This window comes from Muntiacus reevesi, chromosome X (genome assembly GCF_963930625.1).
Source record: "Muntiacus reevesi chromosome X, mMunRee1.1, whole genome shotgun sequence".
Lineage (NCBI taxonomy): Eukaryota > Metazoa > Chordata > Mammalia > Artiodactyla > Cervidae > Muntiacus > Muntiacus reevesi.
In genome coordinates, this window is record NC_089271.1 from 112,640,997 (window position 1) to 112,667,757 (window position 26,761).

Genomic DNA, 26,761 nt, shown 5'->3' on the forward strand with positions numbered 1-26,761 from the left:
GGAGACCAGCGCCTCGGCACCCGAGGAGGGGGGCTCTTATAACTAGTCCCCCTGCCCGCGCCCCGCCCCGCCCGCGCTGGGGTCTCCACAGCGCCCCGCCGGTCCCGGCTCCTCACGCAAAGCCCGGCTTCGCCCCGCGGGAAGCGGGGAGCCCGGCTGCCTGGCGGGTTCGGGGCGGGCCGGCAGGCTGCACCGTGGCTCCCCGGCCCGAGTGCGGGACGACCGGCGCGGCTGTGAGCGAAGCGGAGCGGCGGCCGAATTAGGGCCGGGGCAGGGTAGGCTGCGGCTCCCGCACGAGCCAGGGGAGTAGTGTCGGGCTGAGGCGAGGTGAGGCGCGGGGCGCCTCGGGAGGGTCCCCCGTGGCCGCGAGCTGGGCGGGCGCACGCGGGCTGCCCGCGGAGAAGCGGGCGGTGGCTCCGCGGCAGGGAAGAGTGCAGACGGCGGGGTGCCGAGCCCGGCGCCGGTCGAGAGCTCTGGGCGCCCCCCTCCCGCAGGAGGAGCCTAGCGCTCCTCCGCCATCCCTCCCCCGCGCGTTCGGCTCGCTATCTCCGCGGGCTGCTGCGGGAGCGGCGGGGCCGCCGCCCCCGGGGCGGGGCGGGGCGGGGCGGGGCGTGAGGGGGGGCGCGGGGGGCGGGGGGAGTTCGGAGGGCCGGCGGTTGGCGGGGCGGCGAGTGTCGCCGACCGTTTCGCGCCGGCGGCCCACGCCGCAGTGTGTCGTGTGGACGGCACCTTCTCAGACAGCCCCGTAGAGTCCAGCTCGGCGCCCGGCAGCCTTCGACGCGATGTTCCGCCGGAGCTTTAATCGTTTTGTAAGTACACTCGCTGCGGCTCCCCGCGTGCCGGTTCGCTTGCTCGCCAGCCCCTTCGCCCGTCCCTCTGAACAGTTTCCTGAGGGGAGGACTGCGTCTCTGGGAGACACCAGCAGCGCCCGCTCTTACATTTTCACTGAAACGACGCTGCCCGGGGCGGTCGGGGTGGGGCGGTCAGGTAGGGCTCTCGGAGCACCCCGCCACCCCACCCCGACCCCGGCCCATTTATCCGGAGCTGCCCTGGGCTGTTCCTTACAAACTCTGTCTCGGACGGCGCGGGGGGGGGGCGGGCGCCCTCCGAGCTGGACGGTGGGGGACCCCCGAGGGGGACCGACCCAGGGGTCCCTCGGTGTGCCAGTTACTCGAAGATGGCGTTTTATTATCAGGGAGGTTGCTTTCTTTTGTTTCCTCTGCCACGAGCACATGGAGGTAAACCTGGACCTGTCACCGTGGTCCAAAAAAGCCCTGGGGGCTGAGGGGTGGGAGGCTGGGGCCGGGATCAGCCTGGCCCGGGGCTCGGCCGGCTGCTCACCCGAGGCCGAGCAAACTTTGGAGACCCAGACTGAGCCTTTCACCTTGAGGGTTTAATAAAAAGCGAGGGCGATCATCGGGGTGGGCTGAGTCGAGGTGGAGACGCGAGGAGGCGGCCCCGCCGCTGCCAAGCTAGCGCCGGGGCCGAAGCCTCGCCGAGCCCCGAACGCCCCAGACCTTGACCCGGGGGAGGAGGCGAGCTGCGGCTGGACTCCTCCGTCTGCGTCGACCCCCGTCCCCGATCCCCAGAAAAGGGAATTTTGTTGCCGAGGGAGTTTGGCATCCGGAAAACCGATTACTGACTTTTTCTTGAGTAACCTGTTCACTCCTAGAGGGTACGTGAAGAATGGAGTGAAACCGGGACCATATACTTCTATGCTGCTATTAGTAGCAACTTCCTTAATTGCAAGATGAGGTGGCGGGAATAGGATTTTATTTCTGCCAGTAATGTGAAAGGAAGGATTCGTCAGTAAATGTGGATTTTTCTGGCCTTAGGAGAAATGGTTGAGTGCTGCGTGCGCCTACCAACCCCCCTTACAAGGTCTGTTTAAGAACTTGTCGGTTTGGCTGTTTTCCTGCGATTATTCGTAATCGAAGCACTGCTAGCATTTTTCACGCGTCGGATGAATTTGCTCTCATTATTTTTTCTGCATTTGAAACTTTCACAAATGTACCCTGGCTAAACGAAGTAATTCTACGTCCCCTTCTAGGCTATTATTATCACAAGAGTGCTGTTAATGTTTTTCTAAAGGTTTACCTCACCAGAAGCTTGTCTTATGAAATTGGAGCAGGTTTACCTGTGGCACAGCAATAGAGGTTGTGCATATCAGGATTTTGAAATCCGTAGGAATTGGCTTGTACTGTATGCTTTCCTAAAGCAAGTGACTAAAATTGGTTTCTCACATTTAGCCTGAGAAGGTAAAAGAGCATTGTGCTTCATCGTTCTATTTCATGTAGATTCTTGTGATCCTGAGTGTTGTTTGGGGGTGTTAGGAAAGGAAAGGTGACAAAGATGACTAATTGTAATATTTGGGAAGAGGATAATCTTTTCACATGGCATTCTTATACTGGAAAACAACTGGACTGTGGTTTGTAATACATTCCTTAGCTCAACATTGAGATGATGACATTCCCCGCCCCCCCCCCCCCTTTTAAGGATTTGAACATTTGAAACCAAACAACCAGTCTGAAAGTATCAGTCTAAAAGCCCCCTTCATCTTTCTTTTGCTCAGAGTGGTCTGCGTTGTTTGAGTCTATTAAGGAATCAGTGCTGGCCGGGGAAGGCAGGGCATGCAGTAAAATTTGCAGCAGTTGTTGAGGTGCCAGCCTGCAGGTTTTGAGGCTAGTACTTTACATCCCCATCCAGGATCTCTGCGGAGAATATGCCCACGCTGAAAGGAGCTTTGACCTCATTGTTTCGGCTGGAATACCTGACTGCTTACATTTTCCTGCACAACCATGACTCTGGTTAAGTCTCCAAAATTTCTACCAGTGCAGTGAACTGAAAGCTTCTCAGGAGTTGTATCTGAGCCTTAGGCCTAGGGCAAGGAATTAATCTGCAAACCCTTGGACGGAATGTGAAATATACTATCAAACACTTACTGCTAAAGAATGACTTCAGAAATAATGGGGGGGGGCAGTTTTTAGCTCCCCTAGTCAGCAAGCAAAATGCTCTCCTCATCTTTTCCTTGGTAGAGACTGAGTGGCACTCCCATTTACATCACTAGAGGGATACAACGAAATATTTAGGTTGATCTTTGCCTTGCACAGCAATATAGATGTAGTCTAAGTTGTGTGCTTTTTTTATATTTTGGAGATGGGGCTATGAATTCCTTTCAAAATTAAGTGCTTTTTTGTATACCTGTGTACATCTGAAATTGACTTTGTGATATAAATTCTATTGATGCTGATTGTAGTTCTTGGTCTCTGAAAACTAGATACTACATGTTAGGACAGGGCTTTACATTTTAAGGGCTTCCCTGGTGGCTCAGCTGGTAAAGGATCGGCCCGCAGTGCAGGAGACCTGGGTTCGATCCCTGGGTTGGGAAGATTCCCTGGAGGAGGGAAAGTCTACCCAGTATTCTGGCCTGGAGAATTCCATGGACTTTGTAGTCAATGGGGTTGCAAAGACAGACACATCTGAGTGACTTTCACTTAAAAATTTTAAACCTAACATGGTAAGTAGTATCATCTTTGACAGCTCAGTAGTGTTTGCCGAATCATTTTAAAAATACCATTTATTTCTCCAGGCCCAGGTTCTCCAGTTTTGAAAGACAAAGTTCTTTAGCTTGAGCTAAAAGAAATAGTGATTCATTGTATTTTTTAAAGACATGGCCTTGATGTCTTTGCCATTAAAAAATTGTCTTATTTCCTTTCTGATGAGTTATGACTTTCCTTCTGACAATTTTGTGGTAGAAAGAAATTGGTGGATTTGGTGTAGGATTTTCGGATTTAGGTATGTAGGGAATGTCTTAAAAGATTTAAGAGTTGAATGTCTGAGAGTATAATAAAAACTATATAGCCTGTTCCCACTCAACATCTCCAGTCTCCATAAATACAATAAATAATGGTAGCTTTCTCTGTACAATTACTTTCCTTTAAAAGAATGTTTAATTGGAAGTCTGGACTAATTGAGACTTAAGCGTCAGGGACTTTTATTCTTTTACTCTTCAGTGACATTCCTAGTGATTACACTAGCATTTTCACATGAGTTGAAAGGTTTAATGAGAATCTAAACAACAAGAATTCCCCCCATTTGGCTTATTCACTTATTTCATGCTACCAATTCAAAACAAGACATTACTTGATAAAGTAGTTCAGGGGACTTGGCCAGGTGGATGTTATTTAACTAGCCTGTCAGAGAGTGATATTAAACAGGTGTGAATTTCTAGATCATTGAAGTATAAAAGCTTAAGTTTCGAGTTGAAATACTGGGGAAAAAACTTCTCTCTCTGATTCTAGTAGCTCTCAAACTGTTTTGGCTCCATAAAGCATGCAGCATATAATAAAATCATCACAGAGAAAATGTTGTATCTGTTGAAGACACCCAGAACTGGAACGAAGTTGACTGCATAAGGTATTTTAAGGAAAATTCAAAATAAGATAAAAAATATTCAAAATAATGAAATAGGTAGCTAATGTATTCCTTTGAGTCTGATCTCTGGTGGCCTTTGTCTGCAGTGGCTTGAAGCAGGATTTCCATTCTGGGCCAGAGATTGAAGGCAGGTGGCAGCAATGAGAGCACTGAATCCTGGCCACTAGACCACCAGGGCCAGTGGCCTGTGACAAGACCCTGGCCCTTTGGCTTTGTAGAAATGACTTGCCACAAAGAGATGGAAAGTAGTGAAATAAGTAAAGTGTCTCTTAGGATGAAAAAGTGTACGTGTGGATAGACATACATGGGTGGGCTCAGAGAGAGTTGTGCCCTCGTGGTAGTTTGAATCACTTACATGGGGTATTTATTCCGGGTTTCCTTTGCCTCATAATCTTGCTCTGCCTGGCTCTGAGTTTGCAGTTTGGTTTCTCTCAGGATCTTCCCATGTGTGCACCCACTTCTCTTAGCCAAGATGGAGTCTAGTGAAGAGGCCTCTGGGTAGGTTGACATTGCCTACTCTGGGCTGCATCCCTTCCCTTTTGACATCCGAGGAGGCTTTCTGCGCCTGTGTAGTCGGGAAAGCCTCCTTGACCTCGAGAATGAGGAATGTGTGGTCTCTTTATCTCTTATCTGGCTAGCTCCTCTGCTCTTGGCTGTTATCTTTGTTTTGGAGTATCTGTCCACAGGGGACAAACTCCAGCTGCTCAGCTTGGGGCCTATCTGTCTGCTGCCTCAAGTCCAAGGCAAGACCAATTTAGTGAAGTAATATATGGAGACAATGAATAAAATTCAGGTAATTTGGGGGTCTTTTTGGAGCAAGGTTTTTTGTTTTCTCTTTGAATTAATGTTATCAGAGTAATTATACTTTTTTTTCTTGTTTCACTTCACTAAAATCCTTGCTGAGCATGGAAAATATTGATGAGTTTTATTATGTTTAGAAATTTATCTGAATGTATGTAGTGCAACATTTTTGCATTTACACCAACATTACAAATGGCCTGTTCATCTTTGCTCCTACCAGGTAGTTCATACATGGCTGGATTTTTTAAAAATTAATTAATTAATTTATTTTGGCTGCACTGGGCATCAATTGTGGCACATGGGATCCAGTTCCCAGGCTAGGGATCAAACCCGGGTGCCCTGCTTTGGGAGCTTAAAGTCCCAGCCACAGGACCACCCAGGAAGTCCCAATTTGTCCCTATTAAAAGCAACCTTTTATTATATTGTAATTTCTTTGGGGGCGGGGTTCCTTTTCCTGGCATAAAGAACTTTCCCCAACAGGGAGCAAATCCGCACTTCCTACAGTGGAACCCCAGTTTTAACCACTGGACACCAGGGAAGCCCCTGTCATTTCCTTTTAATTTCTGTGGCGCTTTACATTAGTCTTTCTCCACTGGGAGAGAATCAACTCCTAATGCCCTAGAGAATCCGTTTTATGTTATACTTATCTCCTGTGCATGCATCTGTAGATGAGGAATTCCAGTTGAAAAAGGCTGCCCTAGTCGTTGAAAGCTGCTGAGGGCAGGGACAGTTGGCACAGTGCCTGGTGCATAATAGGTGTTTGATAAATATTTGAATGAAAAATTTTATGTTTCACATAAATAATAGCTTCTGCCCATAGACAGTGACAGTTATAGTAAATTCTTCCTTATGAAAAATGGTTAAAAATGAGGAGTTCTAGTTAATTGGGTGTGATACTGTTGCAGGAAGGGAGACCCCTTCCAGGACCCGAAACTGGGCTCTTGTCTAACACTCGGAAACGAATTATCCAAGGAGACACATGTGCTGACAAAGCAAGAGATTTTACTGGGAAAGGGCACCCGGGCAGAGAGCAGTAGGGTCAGGGAACCCAAGAGAACAGCTTTGCCACATGGCTTGCAGTCTCCGGTTTTATGGTGATGGGATGAGTTTCTGGGTTGTATTCCTTTGAATACAACCAAAGAATACAATGATTCTTTAGCCAATCATTCTGACTCAGAGTCCTTCCTGGTGGTGCACGCCTTGTTCAGCCAAGATGGATGCCAAAGAGAAGGATTCTGGGAGGTGGTCGGACATGTGGTGTCTCCTTTTGACCTTTCCCGAACTCTTCCAGTTGGCGGAGGCTTATTAGTTCCGTGTTCCTTTCCAGGACCTCCTGTTGTAAAACAACTTATGCAAATAGTTACTATAGTGCCTGGCCAGGGTAGAAGGTTTCAATCAGTGTGCTTCCCCTAACAATACTGTGATGTATAATAACAAATATATGTGTATTTGGTCTTTGTCCCTGTTTCTGGCCCAGAGCTCCTAAAACCCTTAGCATTTCCGACTTTGAGAGCAATAAAGGTGTTTTTTATAATGTTAATGAGGTGAATTGGGAAAGCATCTCTGGTTGGCGGCTGGTCACCAGGGAAACCAACCCTTTGATTAGAGGATTGGGACTTTCAGTTCCACACCCCTGATTTCTGGGAATTGGAGAGGGCCTGGTGATTGAGTTCAATCACCAGTGACCAATGGGTTAGTCAGTCATGCCTGTTAATGAAGCCTGTATGAAGCTTCCAAGTTGGAGATTTTCGAAGAGCGGGCCATGCTCCTAGAGAGAGCACAGAAGCTCTGTGCCTTTTCCCCATTCCTTGTCCTATGCATCTCCTCCATTTGGCTGATCCTTGTATAATAATCCAGTGATCTAGGAAGTAAAATGTTTCTCTGAGTTCTGTAAGCCACTCTAGCAAATTAATGAAACCAAAGATGGAGATTGTGGGAACCTCTGATTTATTGCCAGTCACTCAGAAGTTCTGGTAACAACCTGGACTTGAGGCTGGTGTCTGAAACCCAAGGTGGAGGTTGTTGGGAAACCCAGTTTGTAGCCAGTTGGTCAGAAATACAGCTGATAACCTGGACCTGCTGCTGATGTATGAAGTGACTGGCTGGGGGACTCTTGCAGGATTGAGCGCCTAACCTGGGGTATCTGATGCTACCTCTGGTCAGAAATAAGTTGAATTATGGGACACTCAGGTGATGTCTGAGAATTGCTTGTTGGTGTGGGGACACCCCTCCATATTGGAACTGTGATCAGAACCTAAACATAGGTGTGTACTGATTACCAATTTTTAAACTATTAGAATAAATATATATATCTAATGACAAAGCTATACTGACCATAGTATAATCTCTTAGGTGATTACACCATTTTATGATCTTGCAGAGCATTATTTCATTCAACAAATACTCACTGAACATCTGTTATGTACTGGGCACTATAGTAGACCCTGGGACACATTGGTGAGCAAGACAAACTCCCTGTCTTCATGAGCGTTAATAGTCATTATGTACATGGCTGTAGATTTAGAGGATGTGGTGACTGCTCTGTAAAACATTTGTGACAAACCATGCAACTTGCTTTTTTGTGAATAAGTTACTATTATATACTTACTTGTTTGTCTTTCTACCAGAAATAGAGTGAACAATTTAGATTATTTTTTGGTTGTTTGGATTTCAGATAAAAAGGAATTTGTTGCATTTGACACCTTCAGTATGACCTAGACATGGCAAAGGACTCTTTTGCAAATAGATGTTAGTCTGATTCTCTGTAAAGTGGGACACCTATTTAGGAATGAATCACTACTACTTGAAGTAAATATTAAATAACCTGAAAACAAGTTTTATCTTTTTTTTAAATCCTGATCTGGGTTTGACTGATTCAGCAACATAAAACTCGGAATATCTTCTGAACACCTTCTATAAGGGTTTACTGTTTGCTCCTTCTGTTTATGATTATTGTGCATAATTCAGCCCTTTAGTGGGTGATACTGAGTGCCTATAAATCAGGTAGTTTCCAGTGCTCTTAATGAGCTTTTAGCGGAAGTGAGATTCGAGCAGGTAAAGCTGGCCAATTTCACATTGGTACAACTGTCCAGGTGAGCTTGTTCCCTCACGTAGGCTGCCGGTTGACCAGCGACTGTGCAGTGGGTTCTGAAAGGTAAAGTATAGCCAGTGGCCCCTGTGCTGTGCTTAGTCACTCAGTCATGTCTGACTCTTTGTGAGCCCATGGACTGTAGCCCAGGCTCTTCTTTCCATGGAGATTCTCTAGGCAAGAATACTGGAGTGGGTTGCCATGCCCTCCTCCAGAGAATCTTCCCAACCCAGAAATCCAGCCAGGGTCTCCTGTATTGCAGGCGGATTCTTTACCAGCTGAGCTACCAGTGGCCTCTGGAGAACCATAACTAACATCCCTGCCTCTGGATGATGTGCAGAGAACTAGCCCATGAGTGAATTCAAATACTGGTTTGTTGAGTGATGGGGAAAAATCATTAAGGTTGACTGCTTGTCTAACATGGTTGATAAGTTCTCCCAAAGAGGTGGGAGCATGGGACACAAATGAAGAACACTTTTTACCCCCTCAAGGTGGTGGAGTTTCCTGTATATCTGTAGTGCTTTATATGGAATAATCTTTTGCATCTGGAATTCTTCAGGTTGGAAGGAATTTTCTGGTTGGGCAGAGTGAGGTTCTAGGCTTCCATAAGTGAAGTAAGTGCTATTTTCAAGTTTGTTTCCTTTCACTTAACACTAACCTTCCTGGCCTGGGAAAAGGGTAGATCAGTGGTGACTGTAAAACAAACATTAGCATGACTGCAGCATATGTTAACACTACTGCAGTTTAGTGATGAATGAGTACTCAACACTGCAGATATGGGCGTGGGGTGCCCTGTGCCAGTACATTGGCAGGCAGCCCCACACTTACTGCGGTGTGTGGAGGGATTGCTGGTTTGGCTGACTTACTGATTATTTGAGGTTTATAGATAATATTGGACTGTGGATATCCAGATTCGGGAGGTTAATATGTATTTGCGAAATACAGATTGTCATCAATTTTTGGCCCTATATTTATTTAATAGAATGTGGGAGGATTGGTGAAGACTACCCTGTTCAAGCAGATACCGTGTATTTTTTTAGACTCCTCCATTATATGTTGTCATAAAGTAGTGTGGCTATATTTTTCTAGTCTCTTTCATGTAGATATTGAAAAAATCAGTTTTCTTGATAATGATTATGCCTTTAGCATAGCATCAAGTAAACAGTAGATGCTCAATAAATACTTTCTGAATTGATAGCATAGTCTCATTCAGTAATAGAAGTTGAAAAATGACCAGTTACTGAGAAGCTTATGCATTTCAGACTGGGCTACCAATGAGTGCATGGCACTAAAAATAACATCCTTTCAGTTACAAAATACTACACTATATTTATTCTAAATGAGAAAAAAAAAACTATACTTTCCTACCCACTTAAAAAGTAAGGAAAAGGTTTAGCATTTACTTGACGCTAGTTTCTCGATCAGCGAAAAAGATTATCTTTAGTGCATTCCCCTTTGTTGGCCAGTCACAGAAAACTATAACCCATATCCTGTTCTCAACTTCTAAAATTATAAGCAAATTCATGTTCTCTTTGTTAAATCCCATGCATAAGCTTATATTTTCTGTTGCCACCAGCGCATCAAATCTTTTTGAAAACCAAAGCTGCAGAATTCACTCCCCCAAGAGCATTATTTGGATTCAGGATTCCACTTGGTATTTGGTGCTGGGTGGATACCTGCAGTGAGAAGGCAGAGCAACCAGAGGAATTGTGGAGTTTGAGGGAAGCAGTTTTGTTGAGAAAAGAGCCTTAACCTTGTTTAAAAGGGTTAGTGCAAGTCCTGGTTTTGCCATTTACATCCTAGCTTGGGAATTGGGTACTGTAGTTCCTGTACATCAAAGTGTTCCTGAAGTGTGGTCCTTAGACTACCTGCAGAACAATCATCTGGGAAGCTTATTAGAAATAGAAACTCTTGAGCCTCAAACTTAATGAATCCAAGTCTCAGGTGATAGGTGCCAGAAAACTGCATTTTTAGCAGGCACTCCAGGTAGTTCCTCAGTTCACAAAAATTGGAGAACATCCATATTCAATAACCTGGAGAAGGAAATGGCTACCCACTCCAGTATTCTGGCCTGGAGAATTCCATGGGCTGTATAGTACATGGGGTCGCAAAGAGTCAGACACGACTGAGCGACTTTCACACATATATTTGATAAACACTGAAATGTTTATTTTCTGTGTACACTCTGTTCCTGTTTCTGAAGTCTCCTTTCTTCACCTATAGAATGAACATCACACCTACTTGGCATAATTGTTGAAGTTCACTAGGCTATTCAGCACATACCAATTGTGCCAGAGGTCCCCAGAACCACACCCAGGTTCAATGGCTTACTGGCCAAACTCAGAAGACTCAGCATATAGTTGTCCTCACAGCTCTGATTTATTACAGAGAAAGGCTCCAAAGCAAAGTCAGCAAAGGGAAAAGGCTCAAGAGGCCACGTCTGCAGGAACCAAGGCACAGCTCCCAACAGTCCTCTCCCAGTGGAGTCACACAGGTTGTGCTTAATTCCTCCAGCAATGTGTTGTCTCCAAGGGGAGCTTCTTAGAGACTCAGTGCCCAGAGTTTTTACTGGGAGCTGGTCACATAGACACACACCCTCTGCCTGGTACTTGCAGAATTTCAGACTCCCAGAAGGAAAACAGGTATTTAGCATAAACCATAATGTTGTGCCAATGCTTGAGGCACAGTGAGCTATTCTTACCACTTAGGATGGTGGGAACCTTCCCCAAGTCCAATTCCCCAGACACCAGCTGTGTCTATACCAACCTTGTAAGCAGACACTTTTAAGAATAGCAGTCAGACCTGCTCTGTTAACTTTTTCACTGTTAGGAAATCCTGGTATTTTTCAGAGAAGGGAAATGACTGACCCTTGGTCATTAAGCTAATCAAGCAGCAGAACTGAGTCTGTCTGAAACTCCCAGCAATCACCACCTTGTTCTCATTGCTGTACACATCGTGCTCCTGGATGATAGGTCATTGCTTTGCAGATCGTTGCATGCATTCACTGTCGCAGCAGAAGAGCAGCCTGCCGGTTATAAATTGATGCACCCAGTGGGGGAGCCAGGAAGTATTGATGTTTCTGCCAGTTTAGCGTCAACACTTGCTGGTTTCCTCTCTGGAGCATCACTAAATTCGTGGATTTTCAGTTTTTCTGACTTTTGTCACTGCCGCAACTCCTCCATGTTCCATCCATTTACCCATAGTCCCAGCCAACACTCATTAGCATCATTACTTCATCCCATTCTGTGATGGTTAGCTGTTAGCTCATAGGCAGCCAATTTTAAAAATCCTTTTGGGTAACACAGGTCCAAAGAGCAGGCATAGTGAAGAGTATTTGGTGAAGGATAATTATATAGGAAAGGCTGCCAAAAGGAAGACTAAATTCTTGGGCTAATGAATGAATTTTATGGAAATGTTTATAAGTGGTACTTCAGAATTTTTGAGTTCTGTGATCATGGAAAACCTCAGTGATATCTCTGGTTATTCTTAGTTTCAATTTTTTTTAAACCTGTTATCTAAAAGGAAAATTAATAATTCTGTTATGATTTGGGGCAAAGAATAAATCAGGAAATCATACTGGAAGATGCAGTAATCCTGCAGCTCAACGGGGAGCAGGAGCCAGGAGGGAGCTGTCACAAATAAGTAACAGCTGGGTACAGCAGATTATGTAAGTTACACCTGTTGTGTAAGCAGTGGGGATGTTCTTGAAGCTTCACAATTAATATAGCTTGCAGTAATATAGATTAAGGGATCTGTAATGTAGTGCACAATTTACTTTGGCTTCTTTTCTGAAAACATCCATATGAATCAAAAGCTTCCTTTGAACACCCGTGCCCTACTGTAGAGGTATGTAAGGCACAGCCTTGCTCTCCAGCAGGTTGCAGTCTATTAGAGACAGAAGACCACGCAACCTCCCTAGGCAGCAGGTAATCAGTGCTATCCTCCTGAAGGTACACACAGGAAGTGCCGCTGGCATTCAGACCAGTGCACCAACTCCCTTGGGAGCAGTGCCAGGAGACACTCTTTTCTGAAATCCATTCTTCCAATGATGGTGGTCCTCAATCTTCTGATTTGATACAGGAACTGGGATGGAAAAAGCATTTGGGGTAGTATTTCATGACCCTGCTTCATAATAACATTATATGACTGGTTATTTGGTTTTCCTGCTTACATAATAAGTGCACACTTCCAGAAACTTTTACTACATGGGGACAATATGGTAGTTTATTATCTTGAGTACTATTGGTCATTTAAAAAAGCTGGGGATCCAGCATTTGTCCAGGAGCACCTTCCTTATAGTAACACTTCTGTTTCACTATCGTTAAACAGCATAGCTCTTTTTTTTTAATTTAGCTGCACCAGGCTGTAGTTGCAGTATGTGGGCTCTAGTTCCCTGATCAGGGATGAAACCTGGGCCCCCTGCATTGGGAACTTGAAGTGTCAGCCACTGGACCACCAGGGAAGTCCCAACATGGTTCTTAATAGACATTCAGAGCTGACCTTTGTTGTTGTTTAGTCACTAAGTCGTGTCCGACTCTTCTGTGACTCCATGGACTGTAGCCCGCCAGGCTCCTCTGTCCATGGGATTTTCCCAGGCAGGAATACTGGAGTGGGTTGCCATTTCCTTCTCCAGGGCATTTTTCTGACCTTCATTGTGCCTTACCAGAACATGAATTGCATCTTATTCCCACATAGTTCATCACCACAGGCTGTTGATGCTACTTGTGCTTTATCACCATGACTGCCACTCTAGTCCAAGTCATTAGCATCTCTTCTCTTTCACATTTGTTCCTCCTTCAATCTTCCCTCTTTCAACAGATGGCACCATCTTCCACCTAGTAGCTCAAGCTAGAACCCTAGCAATCATCCTTATTAACGTCTTTCCCTTTATCACCTACATCTGTTCTCAGCAAATCCAATAGGTTCTAATTCAGAAAGAGTTCTCAAATCCATCCACTTCCCTACTTTGCCATCCCTACCACCATCCAAGTCCAAGCTACCACTATCAGTTATCTGGATCATTGCAATAGATGATCTCATCTACTATTGCACTCTGCAATCCACCTTCCACACAGCATCAAAGGGATCTTTCACAGATGTGTATTTGAAAGCCTTCAGAGACTTTCCAGTACTCTCTAGATAAAGACCTGACCAGTATTAGGTGATTGACTTATTTCATTTATCATGTTTTCAAGGTTTATTTGTATTGTAGCATGTATCAGTAGTTTATTCCTTTTTCTGACTGAATAATATTCCACTGAATGGGTATACCACATTGTTTATCCATTTGTTAGCTAATGGGCATTTGGATTGTTTATATTTTTTTTACTATTATGAATAATAACTCTGCTTTGGACATTTTTCTATATGTTTTTGTGTGGACACATTTTCATTTCTGTTGGCTGTGTACCTAGATTTGGAATTGCTGGATTAAATATTTAATTCTATGTTTAACATTTGGAGGAACTGCCAAACATTTCCACAGCTCTTCTGTATTTATTATTATTAAAATTCTGTTAAAAGACATAGATAAAATTTATCCTAAACTTTTTAAAGTGTATAGTTCAGCTGGGCTTCCTTTGTGGCTCAGCTGGTAAAGAGTCTGCCTGCAGTGTGGGAGACCTGGGTTCAATCCCTGGGTTGGGAAGATCCCCTGGAGAAGGGAAAGGCTACCCACTCCAGTATTTTGGCCTGGAAAATTCCATGGACTCCATGGGGTCACAAAGAGTCTGACACAACTGAGTGACTTTCACTTTCACTCTCTTTTTTCGTAGTTCAGTAGTGTTGAGTATATTCACATTGTTGTTCAACAGATCTCCAGAACTTTTTCATCTTACACAGCTGAAACTCTCTACCCATTAAACAGCAACACCTCATTTCCCATTCCTTACTCCCCCCAGCCCCTAGTAACCACCACTGTACTTTCTGTTTTTAGGAATTTGACTATTTTAGATATCTCATATAAATGACGTCCTACCATACTTTTCTTATTGTGACATATAAATGGAGTCCTACATAGTTTTCTTATTTATTTCACTTAGCATAATAGCCCCAAGATTCATCCATGCTGTAGCATGTGATATGATTTTCTTCCTTTTTAAGGCTGAATGATAGTCTGTTTATGTATTGCATTTTGTTTATCCAACCATCTATTGGTGGACATTTGGGTTGCTTCCATTTCTTGACAATTGTGAATATTGCTGCTATTAACAAAAGTGTGCAGATAATCACTTTGAGATCCTGATTTCAAGATATCATTCTTTTGGGTATATATGCAGAAGTAGGATTGTTGAATCATATGGTGCTTTTTTTTTTTGAGGTGCATCTGTACTGTTTTCCATAGCAGCTGCACCATTTTACATACCCATCACCATTGCAGAAGGCTGCCAGTTTCTCCACATCCTCACCAACACTTTTTTTTCCCCCTTTGGAGAGGGTGCTATTTGGTAGGAGCCATCCTGATGGGTGTTTATATGGTTGAGATTTGCATTTCTCTGATGAATAGTGACATTGAGCATCTTTTCATATGCTTTTGGCCATTTGTATATCATCTTTGGAGAAATGTCTGTTCATGTGGTTTGCATATTTTTTATCAGGTAATTTTTTGTTGTCCAGTTGTAGGAGTTCTTTATGTATCTTAGATCTTAACCCCTTATCAGATATATGCTTTCTGTATATTTTCTTCCACTCAGTAGTTTGTTTCCCTTTTTATATTTTGCTTCCTTTTATGCATAGAAGTTTTTTAATTTGATGAAGTCCATTTGTCTGTTTTTGCATTTGTTGCCTGTGCTTTTTTAGTGTCATCTCCAAGAAATCATTGCCAAATCCAATATCATGAAGCTTCTCCCCTATGTTTTCTTCTAGGATGTTTTTGTTTTAGGTCTTACATTTAGATCTTTAATCCATTTTGAATTGACTTTTGTATTTGGTGTAAGGTAAAGGTCCAACTTCATTCTTATGCATGTGGATATCCAGTTTTCCCAATGCCATTTGTTGAAAAGGCTATGTGGACTTTAGAATGGATTTTTCTATTATTGCAAGAAGTCATCCTCACTTTTTACCTTCCATCTGTCAAAGGACGTTAGTATATACCATTTTCCTTGTCTGGTAAACCTCTCTTGTTTAGTCAGTTCCTGAACTCTTACTCATCTCTCAGGGCTTGTCTTAATCTCACATCCTCAGAGAAGCTGTCCCTAATCCTTCCCACAGACTATGGCATGTTCCCAGGTTCTCATAGCACTGTGAACCTTTCTTCTATACTCTTTATCACAGATAGATGACTTTACATTTGCATATTATATTTGTTTGCTAACCTATATAGTATCAAGCTTCCCACTGTCTAGTAAATTTCATGAAAGTAAGAATTGTGACCATTTTTGGTGGTGGTGGTGGTTTAGCCGCTAAGTCGTGTCCAACTCTTGCCATCCCATGGACTGTAGCCTGCCCAGTTCCTCTGTCCATGGGATTCTCCAGGTGAGAATACCGAAGTGGGTTGCCATTTCCATCTCCAGTGACCATTTTTGCTTATTGCTATATCGCTAATGTTTCAGTGCCTGACATGTAGTAATATGCTCAATAAAAATTGAACAAATAAATGAAATTTTATTACTATCTGTATTTTTAATCTTATTTCCCATTTATAATCATAGACTTTGAGAGCTTGTCTGAGAGGTAAAATTGTCCAGTCTTTAGACATCAGTGTTGTGTTCAGTTAAAAAAGAAGCATTATTCATATTCTAGAAATGAATTTATTTCCTCTAGAATGCTGTGTTTTAAATATATACAATAGAATATCTGTTTTTCACTATAATGTATTTAATGTTCTCTGATGTACTTAATGAAAAATTTGATGAGCATCACTGTTGTATACACATTTTCAACATTCACTTTGTTGAAGTTTGCTCAGTTCAGCTCAGTTGTGTCCGACTCTTTGTGACCCCATGGGCTACAGCACGCCAGGCTTCCCTGTCCTTCACCAACTCCCAGAGCTTGCTCAAACTCATGTCCATCGAGTTGGCGATGCCATCCAACCATCTCATCCTCTGTCATCCCCTTCTCCTGCCTTCAGTCTTTCCCAGCATCAGGGTCTTTTCAAATGAGTCAGTTCTTTACATCAGGTGGCCAAAGTATTGGAGTTTCAGCTTCAGCATCAGTCTTTCCAATGAAGATTCAGGACTGATTTCCTTTAGGATGGACTGGTTGGATCTCCTTGCAGTCTCTCAAGAGTCTTCTCCAACACCACAGTTCAAAAGCATCAATTCTTCGGCACTCAACTTTCTTTATAGTCCAACTCTCACATCCATACATGACTACTGGAAAAACCATAGCTTTGGCTAGACAGACTTTGTTGGTAAAGTAATGTCTCTGCTGTTTAATATGCTGTCTAGGTTGATCATAGCTTTCTTCCAAGGAGCAAGTGTCTTAATTTCATGGCTTGCAGTCACCATCTGCGGTGATTTTGGAGCCCCCCAAAATAAAGTCTCTTACTGTTTCCACTGTTTCCCCATCTATTTGCCATAGACTGATGGGACCAGATGCCATGATCTTAGTTTTCTGAATGTTGAGTTTTAAGCCAACTTAAAGTTCACAAAAGTTGAAGTTTGCTACTATACTTTAAACATACTGACTTCAAGAATCCCCTTCTGGTCCAATGGTTAGGACTCAGTACTTTCACTGCCAGGGCCTGGGTTCGATCCCTGATCAGGGAACTGAGATCCCACAAGTCCCATGCTATGGTCAAAATAATAATAAATATAAAAAAGTACTCACTTCACTATAAATAAATACCATATTTATTGATTAAAGTATTTCTTTCATTTTGTAAGTCTTTTTGATAATTTTTTAGTCTAGATGTTTCACAAATATTTGTTTTCTAAATTTCAAAAATAGTTATATTGAAGAGTAAGTACTTTTAATATTACTATCTTTGTGAATTTATTGTAGTCAGAAATGATAGTGGTAAGATTCTCATTTAAGCCCTTTATACATGAGGGTGGAAATAATCTTTTTATTTTATATGGATCAGAATTTGAAGTGAGTTTTCTTTTTTATCTTTTTGCCTTCAACATAAGCATTTGTGTTCTGTTAGGCTGTGTACAAAAATAACTATTCCGTATTCAGTGCCTTGATTTACTGATCTCTGATCCCACTGATACTCTGCAGGTTTATGGAGTTGTTTTAGTTTTGAGTTGTCTTTGCCTTCTTACCATTATAACAGCTAAAACCAGAGTAGTAAATTCCTGACACTGTTTTAAGTGCTTTGCAAACTTTAGTTCATTATACACATTTGCTTATTGTATTAGTAAGGGTTCTCCTGAAAAACAACCAATAAGGGGTGTGTGTGTGTGTAAATACTTATATATTTACTACTTTAGTATTATTTCTGTGTAACTATGTAAGTTTCTTCATGTATATATTAATACAGACATATATACACATATAAAGAAACTTACAAAGAATTGGCTCCCCTGATTTTGGAGGCTGACAAGTCTTAAGAGCTGGAGTCAGCAAGCTGGGGACCCAGGAGAGCCAATGGTGTAGTTCCCGTCCAAGTCCAAAGACCTGAAAACCTGGAGAGCTGATGGTGTAAGTTTCAGTCCAAAGGCTATCAGGCTTGATACCCTGGAGAACCAGTGCTTCATTTCAAGACCCAAGGCCAATTAAACCAGTGTACCAGCTTAAAGGCCGTTAGGCAGGAGGAGCTGCCTCTTACTCAGAGGAGGGTTGGTTGGTCCTTCCATTTTATTTAGGCCTTCAACTGGTTGAATGAGGCCCACTCATGTTATGGAGGACAATCTGCTTTACTCTGTCTACCAATTCAGATGTTAATCTCATCCAGGAATACCCTCACAGACAAACCCCCTATAATGTTTGACCAAATATCTGGCAGTATGTGGCACAGTCAAGTTGACACATAAAATTAACCATCACAGTTATGTCCTAGGATCATGTGAAGATGAATGAACAAATCTAAAGTGTACAGCCCAGGAGTAGAAGACTTTACTATAATTGCCCATAGTCTGCTAGCCTTACCATCTGTTAAGTGAAGGGCTTGGACTGCTACATGGTCTGTAAGGTTCACTGAAGTCCTAGAATTGGTAAAGGATCTTAGAGACCTTTTAGTTGTCCAGCCTCTTCATTTTACAGGTGAAGAAATAGAGGGCAAATGGCTTGTCCAAGATTATTCAGTGCATCAGAGTTCACAAAAAGAAATTGCAGACTCAGCTTTGTAACCTATGTCCTCAGTTTCCTCCTCTATGAACTGTGAGGGCTCTTGGATCATCAGTATTTCTTGAGCTTATAGAGATAGTATACTGGGTTTTGTGTGTGTGTGTGTATGTGTGAAGTCACTCAGTCGTGTCCGACTCTTTGCGACCCCATGGACTGTAGTCCACCAGGCTCCTCCGTCCATGGGATTTTCCAAGCAAGAATACTGGAGTGAGTTGCCGTTTCCTTCTCCAGGGGATCCTCCCCACCCAGGGATGGAACCCAGTCTCCCGCATTGTAGGCAGACGCTTTACCATCTGAGCCACCAGGGGAGTCTTTTTTTTTTTATTCAATATTAAATTGCTAAGATTCTTCATAAGGTTTCATGTAGCTGTAGTTGATTTGTTGTCACTGCTGAATAATATTTTACTTTGGGAATCTACTAGAATTTATCCATTCTGTCGATGAACTTATACATTATTTTGCAGTTTTTTTTTTTCTGTATGACCAGAAAAATGTCTTTTAATGTATATTTATAAAAGAGGTTCCTCCCAATGTATGTAGGATACACATATGTAAACATACACTCAGCCACATGTATAGGAAGACAAATACATGTAATAACTCTAGAAATGTGCAACTCTACAAGAGGAGGTGAAATTGTTCTCCAGAGTAGTTTTACCATATGAATTCCCACTGGCAATGTATGAGTTCCCATTGCTTCATGTTTTTGCCTTTGATGTTGTTTGACGTCTTACATTTTGTCAGTTCTCTGATTACTAATGACATTAAGCATCTTTGCATATGTTTCTGGACCCTTTATGTTTCCCCTCTGAAATACTTGTTCATGTCTTTTAACTGTTTTCTATTAGGCTATTGTTCTTCTACTGATTTATAATTATGAGTCCTTTTCATAATCATAGATTAATCCTTTGTTGATTACATATCTTGCAAATATCTTAGTTTGTGGCTTTATATATATATATGTCTTTTGATAAAGAATTTCTTAGTTTTAATGTAGTCAGGATTTTGGTTCTTTCTTTGTGGTTACTGCTTTGTGTCTTGTTTAAGCATTCCTTCCCTATTCCAAAGTTGGGAAACTAGTCTCCTTTTTATTCTTTTTAAAAGTTTTAAAATTTGGCAAATTATTTTTCGAACCTCATTTTTCAGAACTTTAAAATGCAGGAGTTGAACTAGCTGTTTTCTAACAGTCTTATTCTTTAACATTGAGACCTGAAGTAGAAAGGATATGTGTGTATATTTTCAGAGATTGCTGTGTTCTTTCAGTAATCTCTTCCATTATGAGGTTTCATATTCACTCCTACTTCTCTTTTTCTCATTTCCCCAGCCTCTTCCTTCCTGTTTTCTTCAGAAAATAAACAGTTGAATCCTGCAGAATCCTAAAGTTTTCTGTGTCAAAGCACCACTTTTTAATTGAAATTTGAGATAATGCAATTGTAAAATGTAATAGAGATCCCATATACTCTTCACCCGGTTTATCTTAATGGTAACATCTTGCAAAACTGTAGTATAATGTCACAACCTGGATATTGACGTTGATAGCATCCACTGATCTCATTCAGCTTTCTCCAGCTATACTTGCACTCATTTGTGTGTATTGTGTATTTAGTTCTGTGCAGTTTTATCCCATGTGTATGTTTGTATATCCACCACCACAGAAATATATGAGAGGAAACAGCATTTTTTAAAGTCTGAATTACTGAATACCTCTAGAGTGTTCTGCAGTACCCAATTTGGCTGGTGCCCATACGGTTCTAGAGGGCCACCTCCAGGTTACGTAATCCAGAAGTGAATTGATGAACCGAAACCTTGACCTGAGAGATGAAAGAATCTTTGATCTTTGGGTCTGAGATCCTGGGAGGCCAGTTGGCATGCCCCCAAAACATAATCATGCTTCATTTTGAATTGTATATGCCCATATGAACCTGCATTTGAGACACCCTAGTAAAAGCTGCTTTTGATTCATCATACCAATAGGAGTCATTCAAATTCCATGTGGTTGTTAGCAACTACAGGGTAGTAGTGTAAAGGAGCAATGCTAATCCTTCTAGGAAAACAATTAGAAGCATTAAAAACAAAATTACAGAAAAAGCAATGAAAAATAATTAAAAGCACCAGAATATACATTAGTTTATATCCCCATAAGTAGAAACTTACATTATTGTCATGCTGGTAGTTAAGGGCATTTGAAGACCATATTTATGGGAGAGCTGTATATGCTTTAAATTCCTGTCTACTTCAAAATATTTAAAAGCGAACACTCAGCGTCTTTAGTGGAGTTCATTCATTCACCCCTTTATTGCCTTGTTATGACCAGCCAGGCACTATGCTAAGCAAACAGGATTGAGTAGTAAATAAAAACATAAGTGCTTCGTGTCCTTATGAAACTTAGAATCTAATTTTCAATTTAAAAAATAAGGCAGCAAGTATTCTAATTATTCATTTCATAAGTTACAAATGAAATTAATTAGAAACAGATAGCAGAAATAGGATCTGTTTTTGATAGGGTAGCTGGCAAGTTCTGTCTGAGGAAATGGCATGTAAGCAGATAACTGAAGGAATGAGGGTCCACTTGTGCAGTGGGGGTTGTGAGTAGTTACTGAAACCAGTTGTTTAAAGGCCCTGAGTTGGGCAAGAGCCAGGCACAGTGGGAAACTCCAAAGGAGGTTAAATGGGGCTGAAGGGCATACTCAGTGGAGGAGGGGGACGGAGGCAACGAATGGGCTATAGGAACTTCTTAGGAGCAATTTGGATCTTGTGTTCTGAACTTCTTGAAGCCATGAGGGTGGTTTGAAGATGTGGAAGTGATGGTAATGAAGTTGTCTATTTAATCAGTTCACAAATACTAAATACCCTACCATGTGTCAGGCACTATTCTACTTGCTAGGGATGCAGTGGTGAGCAAACAGACAAAAATTTCAGCACCCATGGATCTTAGATTTTAATGGGGGACGGTATTGTTAGGGTAAAGAGGAAGCTGAGATTTCCAAAATACAAGGGCCAGAAAAAGCTAGGTCTTTGTCTCTCAGAAAAGTGTGAAAGTTAAGTTAGTCGCTCAGTCACATCTGATTCTTTTGCGATCCCATTGACTGTAGCCCACCAGGCTTCTCTGTCCATGGAATTCTCCAGGCAAGAATACTGGAGTGGGTAGCCATTTCTTTCTCCAGGGGATCTTCTGGGACCCAGGGATTGAAACTGGGTCTCCTTCATTGCAGGCAGATTCCTTACCATCTGAGCCATCAGGGAAGCCCCTTCGTGTCTCTGGCATGCATTAATAATAACCCAGGACAGAGGCAGCTTCTATTGCATGAACTCATCTGGAGAAGGAAATGGCTACCTACTCCAGTATTCTTGCCTGGAGAATCCCATGGACAGAGGAACCTGTTGGACTACAGTCCATGGGGTCGCAAAAGAATCAGACACAACTGAGCATGTACGCACATCTAGGGTCCCAGGGTAGTGGGGGCAGTTCTGCCTTCCTCAGCATTTGGTTTTCAAGTTCTAGCCAGCTAGAAGGAAAGAGGGGTCCAGGTCAAGCTTCTTTAGGAAAATGACCAGGAAATCGTACACATCACTGTTAAACACATGCCTTTGAGAGATAGGAAAATATAGTTTATAGCTGGAAAGCCAGGTGCTCAGGGAAAAAAGGAAGAGCAGATTTAGGGGGACAACCAGTAGACAGGGAGACATAATAAACAAGATAAATGCAATATCTTGTATGCTAGAGATGAGTGGTAAAGGGTAGGAAGTATCAGGTGGTAGAGGTTGCAGTTTTTTAACAGAGCGACAAAGGAAGCCCTCATTGGGAAGGTGTCATTTGCTTAAAGCTCTGAAGTCTTTGAGCAAGAAATACCATTTCTGAGTTGTACTGAGGTTGCCATATGCAGGGTAGGCTTTTACACGCCTGAATCTTGGACCTTATCTGAAAGTATTTAGGTTAGTGGGAAAGGCATCTTATAAATACTACAGTTTCACTGAGAGTGAGCGATAGAAGAAAGCCTTAAACAATGAATCTATGAATTATCACGCTAGGACCTGGACTGGGGCATCTCTCTGAGAGGTTTTTTTTTTTTTTACTTAGATCTTAATTGGTAGGCTTAGCTCCCTGAGAAAGAAGGGACCAAGAAACCCTCTGTAGTGCTCAGTTCAGAGTGGGGCAGGGGAGGGTAATTGTTTTTTTCCTCCCTAAGTGTAGGAATTTTTGATGATTTGAGTCTGCTGTAGAACTCTGGCTAATTTCAGTCAACCCCTGTCAATGCAGTTTTAAGAATGTGGTTAAAAAGAATGGAAGTATTTTCATGTTCACACTTACTTCATCCAAAATCTTGCTTAGTTGCCTTTCCAATTAGAGAAATCGATAGTTTCCAATACTTCATTATTTTCTTTAATTATATTTGAGTGCTGCTTTAGGTTATGTCAATGTAAAATACATAATAAGCACCTTTTCCTACTTCTACATCATTTTTTTTTAATGACAACTCATTGGGTTAGTGAGACAAAAGAAAAGAATTTTCTGCCTATTTCTTTCTCTAATGCCCTTTCCACCTCCAATACTCCCATAGGCTGTCCTGGGCTTAATCATTATCTTTCATTAGAGAATTTACAGTTTAGGAAAGGAGATAAGATACACAGATACATCATGAACATACAAGGCAGAAAGTGATAAATGCCACAAGAAAGGTAAAAATAAAATGCTTTTGTAGTTCACAGACCACAGAATGAGATAGTGACCCTGACAGTCTTTGCTTCCATGGTCATGAAAGGAGAGAGTAAGGTTAACTTTGAGCTAAATATGTAATGCTCTCAAAAGAAATTTTCTCTTCTTGGAAAAGGGAAGCATTTGATGTGTTCTCCTACTGTTTTAAGTGTTTTTATGAGTCCAGTCCTTTTCTAGGCACAGATAAAATACATTTTTTTTCCTGTCATGCTACATGACAGAGAAAAATTTCAGTTAGACCGGATAAGCACTGCTAATCACTTAACAGCGTTTTATAGTCTTGGAGGTTACCCTTGAATCTTTCCTGCTTTCCCTCACTTCAGCTTACCTAGTGCCTCACCAAATCCCCAAGATTATTCCCCCTGAATATTTTGAGGATCCCCTCTTGCCATGCTTAATCCATCTCTGCAGAGCAGCTCAGCTGACTTTTTTAAAACATAACATTAGTTTAAATCAGTTTCACGCTCTGAATCCTTAGTGGCTCCCTCCCCTCACAGAGCAAGATTTCAGCTTCTTCTTGTGTGCACCAGGCTCTGCCTGCCTGTGCATAACATCCCTGACCTTTGCCCCTCGCCTTGTACACTGCAGTCACACTGGCCTTCCCTTGGGGCCCTGCCCTCCTCCTGCACACTGCTCCCACAGTGTGGAATCCTCCCCCAAGGGCCCCATTTCTGTTCCTTCATTACTAAACTCGAGGCATCCTTAAGGAAGCTTTCACTGACCCCTGCTGAGTCAGACTACCCATCTCAACAGGGTCTCATAGCACCTTGTACTTCTCTTACTTAGGTCTTCCTGAAATTGTAATTCATTATAAATCTTGGAGCTAGTTGTAGCTGCCTCCTGGCTTTGTGGTGTAGTTGCTCAGTAATGTCTGACTCCTTGCGACCGCTTGGACTGCGGCACGCCAGGCTTCCCTGTCCATCACCATCTCCTGGAACTTGCTCAAAGTCATGTCCACTGAGTTGATGATGCCATCCAACCATCTCGTCCTCTCTCGTTCCCTTCTCCTCCTGCCCTCAATGTTTCCCAGCATCAGGGTCTTTTCTAATGAGTCAGCTCTTCACATCAGGTGGTCAAAGTATTGGAGTTTCAACTCAGTCCTTCCAATGAATATTCAGGACTGATTTCCTTTAGGATGGACTGGTGTGATCTTCTTGGAGTCCTAGGGACTCTCAAGAGTCTTCTCCAACACCACAGTTCAAAAGCATCAATTCTTTGGTGCTCAGCTTTCCTTATAGTCCAACTCTTACATCCATACATGACTACTGGAAAAACCACAGCTTTGACTAGATGGACCTTTGCTGGCAAAGTAATGTCTCTGCTTTTTAATATGCTGTTTAGGTTGGTCATAGCTTTTCTTCCAAAGAGCAAGTGTCTTTGAATTTCATGGCTGCAGTCACCATTTACAGTGATTTTGGAGCCCAAGAAAATAAAGTCTGTCACTGTTTCCATTGCTTCCCTATCTATTTGCCATGAAGTGATGGGACCAGATGCCATGATCTTAGTTTTCTGAGTATTGAGTTTTAAGCCAGCTTTTCACTGTCCACTTTCACTTTCATCAAGAGGCTCTTTGGTTCCTCTTCGCTTTCTGCTCTAAGAGTGGTGTCATCTGCATATCTGAGATTATTTATATTTCTCTCAGCAATCTTGATTGTGCACAAGCACAATTCAGCTTGTGCTTCATCCAGCCTGGGATTTCGCATGATGTACTCTGCATAGAAATTAAATAATCAGGGTGACAGTATACAGCCTTGACATACTCCTTTCCCAATTTTGAACCAGTCCATTGTTCCATGTCCAGTTCTAACTGTTGCCTCTTGACAGGTTTCTCAGGAGTTAGGTACGGTGGTCTGGGATTCCCATCTCTTTAAAAATTTTCCACAAAATTTTAAATCTTGTTCCTTCCTAGAACAAGATTTAAAAGGGCATGTATGGTTTTACTTATTTACTGCTCTGTACCCAGAGCCAGTGTCTGGTATGGTCCTGGGCATGGGAATAAATGCTTAAGAAATAATTTTTGCTAAAGAAAAATGGCAAAAAATTCCCAAATCATGTAAATTTGGTTTTAGATTTTATTTTGGTGTTTACATTGATCCTAGGTGTTTTTTGGGTTTTTTTGTTAATATTTCTTTGGCAGCTTTGGGTCTTAGTTGCGACACACAGGATCTTCATTGGGTTATGTAGGATCTTTTGTTGTGGTGAAAGGACTCTTTTTTTAATTTATTTATTTTTTTCATTTATTTTTATTAGTTGGAGGCTAATTACTTTACAGTATTGTAGTGGTTTTTGTCATACATTGACATGAATCAGTCAAGGATTTACATGTATTCCCCATCCCGATCCCCCCTCCCACCTCCCTCTCTACCCAATCCCTCTGGGTCTTCTCAGTGCACCAGGTCCGAGCACTTGTCCCATGCATCCAACCTAGGCTGGTGATCTGTTTCACCCTAGATAATATACATGTTTCAATGCTGTTCTCTTGAAACATCCCACCCTCACCTTCTCCCACAGAGTCCAAAAGTCTGTTCTGAAAGGATTCTTTAGTTGGGGCACATGGGCTCCAGACTGTGCAGGGTTAGTTGCCCCATGGCATGTGGGATCTTTAGTTCCCTGATCAGGGTTGGAACCCTTGTCCCCTACATTGCAAGGCAGATTCTTAACCACCAGACCACCAGGAAAGCCCCAATCCTAGGCTTTTTAAAGTTGTTGGAATGTTTACAAAAGATAAGCATCAACACACCTGGAAGCTGTTAGAAATACAGAGCCTCAGGCCTCTGATTCAGACCTACTGTATCAGATACTCTGAGGGTGGGGCCTGACAGTCTGGTGTAACATGCCCTCTGGGTGATGCTGATGCTGAATAATGTTTGAGAACCAAGGTTCTATAAAGATACTGACTGAAGGTTGATTGTGGCTAAGTAAAATATGAAGTGCAGCTTAAACCTACTTTTGAAATTAGGTGAATTGTTTCTAATCAGTAGCAGGTGTTAATAAACCACTTTTCAGCTGCCACCCTATGCCAGCCCCCATTTTATTAACTGATGTCTCAAGACATCAATTGAAACGTAAACAAGGTCTGCCTGATCAATCAGCCCAAACCTGGACTTTAGAAATTGCATAGTATTTTTCAGACTTCACCAGCCTGAATCTGACTTTTATCTAGTGCCCTGCAATTCCAGGAAATGATTGTAGAACTGATAATGCTCATTATTCTGGCATTGGAGTGCTTTGCTTTTATTTATTTTGGCCATACCACATGAGGAATGTGGGATTTTATTTCTCTGACCAGGGATCGAACCTCCGCCCCCTGCTTTGGGAGCTCAGAGTCTTAACCAATGGACTACTAGGGAAGTCTCAAGAGCTTGTTTCTTTTGAAACAAGTAACATCTTTGTCACTGAGTGGTGCCTTTGCCATTGGTTTTTTTTTTTTTTTTTTTTGGTGTCTTAAGTTTTATTTTCATCAGGAGAAAGGTTTATGTGATTTACATGTTTCA

At 42.3% G+C, this 26,761-nt stretch overlaps 1 protein-coding gene across 4 annotated transcripts in view; it reads left to right on the forward strand.

Annotated features, from left to right (window-relative positions):
- The first annotated feature begins 649 nt into the window (after positions 1-649).
- ATP11C (ATPase phospholipid transporting 11C) overlaps positions 650-26,761 on the forward strand; it is a 167,916-nt gene continuing 141,804 nt past the window's right edge. For all 4 annotated transcript variants that reach the window (XM_065915266.1, XM_065915265.1, XM_065915262.1 and 1 more), the window contains exon 1: positions 650-809. In XM_065915266.1, coding sequence (XP_065771338.1) covers positions 783-809 — 27 coding nt within the window. In that variant the 5' untranslated portion in view covers positions 650-782. The remainder of the gene's footprint in view (positions 810-26,761) is intronic.